This window comes from Myodes glareolus, chromosome 15 (genome assembly GCF_982192425.1).
Source record: "Myodes glareolus chromosome 15, mMyoGla1.1, whole genome shotgun sequence".
Taxonomy (NCBI): domain Eukaryota; kingdom Metazoa; phylum Chordata; class Mammalia; order Rodentia; family Cricetidae; genus Myodes; species Myodes glareolus.
The window spans coordinates 23,203,931-23,214,438 of record NC_142040.1 but is presented as its reverse complement, the minus strand read 5'-3'; the positions used below and the strand labels follow the sequence as shown (position 1 = coordinate 23,214,438).

Sequence of the window (10,508 nt, the reverse complement as noted above, 5' to 3'; positions counted from 1 at the left end):
AAAAAAGGCAATCCTGTGTCTCGTAGACCAAAAGTCACAAGCAACTTTCGTTTAAACCCCTAAATCCAAAAGCAGGAGTGGGAGGTGGTGTCCCCGTGCAGTCTCCCTAGAGGAAAAGGAACTGCAGTGTTTGTCCCCCAGTCACCGAGCAACACCCAGGCGAACAGGGTGCCTGTGGTCGGCTGTGGTTTTGCTTGCTCTTCCCTGCGCTGGTTCACTTCCACCCTCCGAACGCTCCAAGGCGCCCTCCAGCTGTGCGAGGGCCCCAGCTGCAGGGGTCTCGGATGCCACTCAGCCCCTTCCTCTCCCGGGAGGCGGGTCCTCGCTCCCCCGCGCTGCGCTGGGTGTCCAGTAGGGGTCGCTGCTCGGCGGCGCGCTCCCACCGCGGTGAATAACGGGGCCGGGCGTGAGGAGCAAGGAAACCTGCTGGGGGAGGCGGCGCGGCCCGCTGGCGGGCGGGCAAGAGAGGGAGGAGAGAGTTCACTTTTGCCCCGGTGTCAGCGAGACGCGGCCGCCGCGGGCGCGGGCGAAGGAGCACCGAGGGAGCGGGTCGGCCAGCTCGGAGAAGCCGGGCGAGGGCAGCCGGAGGCGGGATCGGAGCGCGCCCCTGGGGCGCGGAGCCGGCGAGCCTGGCCAGCGAGGAGAGCCACGGGGGGCGCGCCCCGGGAGGGCCCCCGGAGCAGCGCAGGATGCCGCACGAAGAGTTGCCGTCGCTGCAACGGCCCCGCTATGGCTGTGAGTGCGCGGGCTCCCTCTGGTCTTGGGGAACCCTTCTCGCTGGGACCGCGTTGGGGAGGCCGAGGGGGGCCGGGTGCGCGCTGCGGAGGGCAGCGGCTGGCAAAGTTGGGAAGTGGGATTGCAAAGCAACCGAGCGCCTATTTCCGTCCCTGTCCTCCAAATTCCTAACCCCAGCTTCCAGCCACGTCCCTCCACCCCGCAAGCCTCAGCGGCGCGGGCGCAGATCAGGTTGTGGTTTAGGGGTGTCAGGTGAGGAACCCTCCTAGCTCCAGGCGCTGCCTGCTGGGGCCAGCGGGGGGCGTAGGGGATCTGATGCTTCCCACCCTTAAGGGGCGGAAAGTTTGTTTGCTGTGGCTACAGGTGGGCACCGCAAGTACTGTGCTTGCGCGCTCTGCGAGAGGTGAAGTCAGTTTCTTGGAAGGGCAGGCTTCTCCTCCTCCTAGCCTCTTTTGGGCCTCACCTGAGCAGCTGGAGCCACTTTGGGCCCCACAGGTGTGAGGCCCTTCCAGCCAAAGCCCACAGGGACACGTCCCGCCCCCAGCCACTTTCCTGGCGGTTCTCCCCGCCCCCGATCCCCCGCGCGGGAGGATTTCTGTGAGGACTGACTGGGAGCCTGTCTGTCTTGAAGGTGGTGGTGTGGGTTACCCGGGCTTGCCCGCGGAAAGAGGTGGCTTTGACTAACAAGAGAGCCAGATTATCACCAACCACGTGGCCCCGTGTGCAGAGTTCAGAGTCCTAAATCTGTGGTAGGAAGTATTTCCTTTAAAACAAACAGTAAGCTGGCTTTTTCTCCAGGGTTGGCCCTGTCGGCAAACTCATGGCCGAGAACCATGGGTTAATCTTTTGCTCGGACTGGCCTTGGTAGCAGAAGTACCAGGTTTAGGTTAAGGTGGTGATGCCTGCTCCAGAGTTAGTGTGTTCATGTGGTTTGGGGTGTTTGGTAGGAACACAGATGAAATTTTTGGAAGAGGGTCGCCAACTTCCCTAACACACACACACACACACACACACACACACACACACACACTAACTCACACAGTCACATCCCAGTCTTTGAGTGGTCTGTCAGAAGTGGGAGGTTCTCTCTCTCTCTCTCTCTCCTTTCTTCTTGTGGCAACAAGAAGGAGCCAGCTGTAGCTTCTGTAAAGTGAGAAAATGCATTCAGCGCGACCCAGCATTTTGCAGCCTGGGCCGGTTTGCAGTTGGTAAACCACACAGAAAGCTCCCTGACAGGAGGAGGAGCCCTGTGCTCATCTGGTGGTTGCAGTGTCAACTTCAGGCCTTTGGAGGTCCGTTCACGTGACAAGCTCTTGGAACATAAGGTGGTTTCACTGTGTCGAGCTGTAAGATGACTATGAAGTCTGTAAACTAGGTGGTCCCACATTACAACATGGTTTGACATTATGTGGTCTAAGCTAGCCCTCATTGTCGATGACGGTGATGAAGGTAGCCTGGGAACATGCCCCTTTCCATTCACCCCTGCATGGGCATCTGAGGTGCCCCCCCTTTTTTTTAATTGAATCAGCCTGTCACTTCAGTATGTATTAGAAGCCTAATCAAGGAGGCATAGACCTGGCAAACCTGAAGCCTGCGCTGTGGAGCGTCTTTCCTGGGAAATCTTCCTCTTTTTGTGCTAATCTGGCATTGAAGGGTGGGGTGCCCATTCTTGGAGTGATTTACCTTCCCTGGGCTTGTCAAGTGCTGTTCTCCCATGACTCAACATGGTCAAATGGGGACTGTGTGCTTCTGTGTTAACCACACTGTGAAATATGAAGGCTTTAATACAGTAGCCAGTTATGCCATGTAAACAATACTTTAGATACCATGTTCATGTCTAGAATATATATATTCTATATTGCATTCTATATATTCTATTCTATATATTCTATTCTATATATTCTATTCTATTATGCTTTTAAAAAATGATATCTAGAACTGATAAGATGGCTCAGCCAGTAAAGGTGCTTGCTGCCTGGTGACGTGAGTTCAATTCCCGAGATCCACATGGTGGAAGGGAGCTGACTCCTTTAAGTTGTTATCTGACCTCCACAGGTGCGCGTGCGCGCACACACACACACACATACACACCATATCTGCCAGAATATACCTTGGTGTTAGTAGACACTACTAAACTCTTTGACTATTTATCCAGAAGGTCCCGGTTTGCTATATGAGTTGTTGGTTTTCTGGGCCCCTTGTCAAGGATGAACACGGTATCAAGAAAGACAACAGGGTTTTCCTCACCTTGTGTTATAGGGCATGCCTTTCCCTGCTTCCTGGTTTGGTAAGCAGCTAAGTTCAAGAGGCTTCCAGCTCTATAACACAAGTTGGATCCCCAAGACTTAAAAAAAGTAAGCGCCAATAGTTTGTTCTGATATCAGTTCGGTGCTAACAATTCCAAGTCTTTGAGACTCTTGTAAAACTGAAACACAACCACTTGGTTGCTTGAATTAAGTTGTTTTACTTGCTTCAAGTGTGGGCTTTTCTGCTCTCTACCCCCTTGAACTGTTTTTACAGTCAGTAATTCTTACATTGAGCAATTAAATTCCCTCTCAGGGTACGCGTCCGTAAAATACCACATCCTAAGTTTTACTTGAGGGATTTGTCAGTAGACTCTTCATGGTACTTGCAAACCTTCTCAGATTTCTGACAGAAGGCGTCCTGATTTGGACACAGGTGTGCACTGAATTAAAATGATATAGACTCATTTCCATTTAATGCCTGTTATTCCTGGTCATGTTCTCCTGCAGCCTGCAAAGTCATGTGATGTGCTACAAACAGCAATGCTGTCATCACAGCAGTGCAAAGTTGAGGAGCAACCAGAAAGAAGAAAGAGGCAACAGCCATAGGCATGCAAACACAGACACAGATGCAGATACAGGTTTAAATAACATGGATGCTCAGGCGCAATATACAGTGACTTTTCTGCCATTGAAATGAATTATGATGTATCTGCTGAGTTACTTCCGAAAACCCACTGCCACCACAATCTGTCAAAAGTTTTCCTCCAGTTAATTACTTGAGAGTTAAAAAGGCCCGTAAAAGCAAAAGACCTACAGTTAAGTTCCCTCCTCACTAGCAATCCAGTCAACATTGAAGTGTCATTCTGGGCCACTGCTGATTATATTTATGGCAAGAAGGATGGACTTCTACTCTGAAAAGCACAGGTCCTTCTCATGAGTTGCATTGTGAAAATAACAGTGACCAATGTGTCCTTGTTTGCTCCCTTTAGAAAGTGAAGCATCAACCAGGTGTGGTGATACAAGCTTGTAATTCCAGTACCCAAGGCCAAGGCAGGATGATTATGATTTTGAGGTCAGCTTGGATGATATGAAGATCTCAAGGCTCGTCTGAGCTAAATTAAAATTAAAAATTTTGCTAATTTAAAAGATTAGGCAAATCTTTTAAAGAGAGAGAGAAGAGAGAGAGAGAAGGAAAAAATTCAGCATAAAGGTCAAAGCGATAGCTAGGTCAGTAAAGTGCTTGCCTGGAATGCATGAAGGTCTGATATCTATCCCTAGAGCCCTGGTCAAATAAAGAAAAAAACATCCAGATACAGTGGCGGTGACACATGCTTATAGTCACAGTGCGGGGGAGGCACATGATCCTTGAGGCTCACTGGTGATCAAGCCTGTCCTAATCAGAGAGCCCCAGGTCCCCGTGAGACACCCTGTCTCAAAAACAAAAAGGTAGATAGCTTCAAGACCCGAAACTGACATGTGCAGGCAACCCATGTACATATACACACAGGGCATCATCAATCAATCAATCTCTCCCTCCCCCTCTCTTTCTTCATGTGTTGAAAAGCTATAGCCGATAATGTTGATTTTTGAGCGATGCTCTTGTCTGAAGGCTGGGCGGTGTGCCTTCTAATTGCCTGGGAACTGGACTATTGAGGTGGTTAATGCAGCCAGCACCTTACATTGACCTGTCTGACATGGAGAAATGTCATTTCTGAAGCAGCCAACACCGCTGCGTGAAAGGGCAGTGGTGGTGGCTCTGTTGCATGTAGCTCAGTTCTAACTCCCTCTGCGCTTTCATCTGCGAGGTCGGAGAAGGTAGGTGTGCGACGCTACCCTGGGATGCTGGCCCCACAGACAGAAAGCCAAGCTACTCCTTTATGTTCCTGTGTTTTGGTTGAGCTCCCGAAGGTCAGCAGCTAAAGTGTTATTTTAGTATGCTTTTAACTTTAATTACACGTGCTGAATGACTTGTTTGGGAGAGTTTAAGCTTGTAATACCAAGTTTGCGTTCCAAGTTCATGTTATTTGGGGTGATGGCTAACCTTCTTTTCTCTAGGGAACTGTTAGTTTGCAGTTGCCCCTTGCTCACCTACTCTTTTCTGTGCATGGCGCTGGGAACCAAACCCCAGGCCTTGTCTACGCTCTTCCACTGATCCCTACCCCAGCCCTCCATAACCTTTACAACAGCTCCCTTTGGTTCAAGGCTCCTGTGCAGACAGCACTAATGCTGCTCAGTCTTCAGGGTAACCAACAGAGAAGCAAAGGTCACTCCGTTCTAGAGCAGGCAATTTACCACGGGCTATGGAATTAAGACTTGTGACCGAACTAAGCCTGGGTGCTTTTTAAAAATATGTTATTGTTCCTATGTGCTCATTATTACTTTACGGGGATTGGGAGGCAGTAGTATGACAAAATCCTCACAGAAGCTGAAATCCAAGATACTGTGTCAGGCCACACAGCTAGTTGGTGACAGGGGCAACTTGAAGCAACATGGCTAGACTGGAGTCTTTCCTCATCCACCATTTTGCCAAGATGTCCATACCTGAGTTGTGTGTGTGTGTGTGTGTGTGTGTGTGTGTGTGTGTGTGTGTCTAGGGGGTTACTCCCTCCTGTCTCTTTCAGCTATTGGTCAAGGAAGAAAAATTCATCAAAGTCCAGAAACCTATAGACAATTGGATGGGGTGCTATTAAAATTAGATGCACTGTATTCTTTAAGGTCAATTTCAATGCTTGCTTTTTCCACGAAAAAGCATAGGCAATTCATGGACTTATATTCATAGAATATATTCAGGCTTGTCAAAGGATTCTGTGTATAGATAAAGACATTCCATCAGGCTCTGGGGCCCTGCTATGAAAAGAAAGCTTTTCCATAAGAATATAGTGGCACGCACCAATGGCTCTAAATAGGATAATTTGTAAAATGCATTTTATTACGTATACCATCCGTCCCTTGAAGCCTGGGCTTGATGAGAAAAGCGTGCGGTGGGGTGGCCGACTGACCAGCGAGCATCCACTCTCGCTTTATCGCTCTGTTTTATCTTTTCTTCTTCAGAGGCAGCCTAATGGGATGGAGATGGCAAGAGCCTGAAAGCTGAATAGATTTGGGTCTGAATTCTGACTGCCATCCCTGCCTGCGTGGCCTTGGTGTCTCCTCCAGCACCTTGAGCTATAGACCTGATTCATGTGTGGTTGTTGGATCACAGGGCTAAACAAATTGTAGTTGTTTCCATTGCTTGAGCATATATCCCTTATGTGCAAAACATTGTGGGTGAAGGGGTCATAGCTACTTATAACTTCAAAGAAAATCCGAGGACTTGAGATACAGCTCAGTCAGTAGAATGAATGGCAAGTATGTGTGATGCCTCGGGTTCGATCCCCGGCACTGCAGAAAGCAGGCATGTGCTATCCCTGTGATCTCAGCCTTTGGAAGTTCATGGCCACCCTCAGCTACTGGAGTGTGAGGCCAGCCTGAGCTACCTAAGACCCTGTCGGAAGAAAGGCAGGAAAGAAGGGAGGTGGGGAGGAAGGAAGAAAGAAAGGAAGGCTGAGAGATAAGGAATGACACTTTTTAGTGTATTCTCAAGTTCTGTGGAAGTGATAATGTGAGAACCGTAGGCTGGAGCAACGAAAAGACTTTGTTGAGGATTCTGAATTTGAGTAAGACCTTCGGATAGGTCAGGGGCAAATCTGAAAGGTATTCTGGTGTGTTTGTTGTAGGAATATTTTGCCAGGATCAATGCTTATTGTGGATGGATGCTGAGGAGTAAAGAAGTAACTGGGAGGGGACACATCATGGAGTCCTTTATTTATAGGAATAAAGGTCAGTTTGTGGTATCTTTTTTAAAAAGTATAATTTATTTATCTTTATTTTATGTGCATTGCTGTTTTGCCTGCATATATGTCTGTGTGAGAGTGTCAGATCTTGGAGTTAAAAACAGTTGTGAGCCACCATGTGGGCACTGGGAATTCAACCTGGTCCTCTGGAAGAGCAACCAGTGCTCTCAATGGCTGAGATCTCTCCAGTCCCACAGGTTTGTGGTGTTTTATGAGTGCCTGAGTAAATAGCTATCTTCCTGGGCTTTGAGATGCTCACTTTTTTTTTGTTTTTTTTTTTTTTGTTTTGTTTTGTTTAAACAAAATGTTCTTGAGCAAGTAGCTCAGTAAAATAGAGAGTAAGTATGGGCATGTGTGTACGTACACTCTGTTCCGACTGGTCCAAGGTCCTCTCGGTTTGGGAGTTCCTTTAGGATGGGCAGCGTTGCTAGATGGCTTTGCTGAAGTTGGTGAGTTCTCTGAGAACAGGTGAGGAAAACATGCATGGTTAGAGTGAATTTTGATAGCCAGGTTATCAGGGGATAGGGTTTCTTCCTCTTTTTTTTTTTTCTCAAAGTTTATTAAAATACAAAAGTCTCCATTTCCGCCCCTCCTCCCAACCCCCTCCCACTCCCTCCACTCCCTCCCCTCCTCCCTCTCCACCCCCAAGAGCAGTCAGGGTCTCCTGCCCTGTGGGTAGTTCAAGCTCCTCCCCCCTCCCTCCAGGTCCAGGAAGGTGAGCATCCAAACAGACTGGATCCCAGAAATCCAGTATATGCAGAGGAAACAAGTCCCAGTGTCATTGTCAATGGCTTTTCAGTCTTCCTCTTCTTATTTCCTCATTCTCAGCATTACCTGTGACAACTTCCACCTCTCACATTCCACTGGTAATCATTGTCTTCTGATGACCAACGTCCTTTTTTGGGTGAAGAAAGATTGAGACCCTGTTTGCAGCTTACTCATTGGCAGTTGTCTGGGGAACTTGTCAATAGTTTTTCTCTCTTTGGCAAGAGACCCACAGATTTTACCGAATTTAGCTGGATTCTCCTTTGGCTTTATAACCATGTATTGCTTCTTGGTCATTTGGTTAGGATAAAGTGTCTTTTTGCAGTCATATATTGCACATGACCTGTCTGTCATGGGAGTGTCTCCTCAGGGCAGTGGTTTTCAAAGGACCAGAGTAGCAATAGTAGAGCATTATTTGGAAACTTGTGAAAAGGCAGATGCCTGGCCTTACCTAGCCTGGAGAAATTCTGGACACACACACACACACACACACACACACACACACACACACACACACATACGCTCTCCGAGTTTCACTAATCCTTCCAGGTGATGCTCATGCCCTGGAACATTAGAAGCCTGAAAAGCTGTTTCCAATATTCTGTTACTCTCTTCACTGTGCGTGCAGGTTTTTTGCAAAGTAAGTGAGTAAGCTTTTAACTGCTTTCCTTTTTCTATTCCTACTGAAGGAAGACATTTTTGTTTATTTTTCAAAAAAAAAACAAAAACAAAAACAAAAAACCAGAGCTGGTGGGGGAGCTGGAGAGATTGTTCAGTGGGTAAGAACACTGGCTGCTCTTCTAGAGGACCTGGGTTCAATTCCCAGCTCCCCCATGGCAGCTCAGGGTTGTCTGTAACTCCTGTTGCAGAGGCTCCAACACCCTCACTCAGACATACATGCAGACAAATGTACTTAAAATATAAATAAATAAATTATTAATAAAAGATGTAGCTGGGTGCAGTGACTTACACAAGCATTCTTTGCACTGAAGCAGGACTGCCATGATTTTGAGGGTAGTCTGGACGTCTGACTGAGTAGGGCTATCTCAAAAAATAAAAGCAAACAACTACAGCAACAACAAAAGCCCAATAATAACAATTTAGATGCTTTTTTGGCATTTGCAGGTCAAACTACTCAGGAAGCTAAGGTAGAAGGATTAACTGAGTCCAGGAGTTCAGAACTAGCTGGGCAAGGTAGAGGGACTTTGCCCTAAATTGAACCCAATTTAGGTTCAAGGGGGCTAGAAGGACTAGGTTGTAGTTCAGTGGGAGGGACTGACTTGGCATATTTATGAGGGACCATAGTTCAACTAAAGTAGCTTAGTTCCTGATGATTTTGCTTAGTTCTCATATTTCATTGACAATATGAATTCAATCTTAAGTAATGTTAATAATATATTTCCTGCTGTTGGCTCTAGCTACGCTGATTTGCATGTGCTAATGTATTTTAATTACTTAGGAATCTAGCCAGTACCCTGCCCTTTGGCCCCTGGAATGAATGGTGTTGTTATAAGTTTAGCTCAGTATGTCTTTATTCAAATTTTTACCTAAATAAGGCACTCCCTTCTATTGCTAATCAATGAGTTTAGAGCAGACAGTTCATCTTGCGTTTAGGTTTGCTTTCTTCTGTGGATGCCAAGCAAGTTGCTTCGATTTTTGCAACATGTGGTTGGGAAGGTGTATCCTTAAAGGGTCGAATGATTTTATATGGACCTGTGTGTACCCAGAATGGACCTCCACTGGGCCATACCTCTAATGGTGGGGAGCACTGGTGCACTTCCCTCCATCCATCATTGCTTCATTTGTCTTTCTATTCCCAGCTCTCTTTCCCCCTTCTACGCAAAGTATATCTGCATTCCTATCTCCTTCTCCTTTGAGACTATGAAAATTCTTTAGTCTTTTCTGAGGACATCGAGTTCTGGCTATTAATTTGGTTGGGGATCAAATTAATCCTGTTGGTGTTCACTTAGACTCTTGTATTTTATTAGTGTTTCCAAATAAGGCTGGAAAGGGTTTGGGTTTCTGTGATGGGTGTCTTGTCCTCACAGTGGTCTTGCAGCTGCCCTAGTATACCTGAATCATCATTCGGAAGTTAGCGAGCCTTCCCCATCTCATTTAGGCTTCCAGGGTTAAGTTGGTCATTGTCGCCGCTGCTGCTCTGAAGGGTTTAGTGTCAGATAAATGAAAAGGAACTGCTGGAAATGTCTTGATATGTTATGCCTGGCTTCAACTGTAGTTTATTGCCCAGGTCAGCCAACTCTCCTGTGGGAGACTGGCGGGGAGGTGAGGAGGAGAAGGAGGAAGTACATTGACTCATTAGGCATCCTTCAGACTTCACTGCTTCCAGAACGTTTGCCAAGTTTGAAGTTCACAGGCCCAGTGAAACTGAACTGTGTGGTAACTAGAGTGTTGGAGAACCTTGCGGGCTGGGGCTGGTGCTCAGTGACAGAGCTCTTGCTTCAGCACTGCCTACTAAGAAATAAAAATCTTTGGCTATTCACTTTCAGATGACTTATTCATTCTCTTACCTTCTCCTTTCTACCTTTCCCTTTTATTTATTATTGTTACAATCATTTATTCCAGTGAGTGTCTGTACTGGCTACTTTTATATCCTTGTTACCAGGATACCTGACAAAGATAAAATACAGGAGGAAAAAAATGATTTTGGTTCCTAGTTTCAAGAGAGCTTAAGCCGTCATGGCAGAGAGGGCATGGTGGAGCAACGGGGTTCATGGCAGCCGGAGCAGCGTCAGGGACTGTTCACATCACAGCAGACAGACCATGAAACAGAGAGAGACAGGCACTAGGAACCGACTATAACTTTCAACCTAATGACCCACTTTTTTTTCAGACAAACCTCATCTTTTAAAGGTTCCACAGTCTCCCAAAATAGCACCGCTGTCTAGGGAACACTGGTTTGAGATACAAG

At 47.1% G+C, this 10,508-nt stretch overlaps 1 protein-coding gene across 1 annotated transcript in view; it reads left to right on the top strand.

The window, feature by feature from the left end:
- Window positions 1-499: 499 nt before the first annotated feature.
- The window catches only part of Iqgap2 (IQ motif containing GTPase activating protein 2), a 279,192-nt gene continuing 269,183 nt past the window's right edge, over window positions 500-10,508 (top strand). The window contains exon 1 of the mRNA XM_048455961.3: window positions 500-735. Coding sequence (XP_048311918.3) covers window positions 690-735 — 46 coding nt within the window. The 5' untranslated portion in view covers window positions 500-689. The remainder of the gene's footprint in view (window positions 736-10,508) is intronic.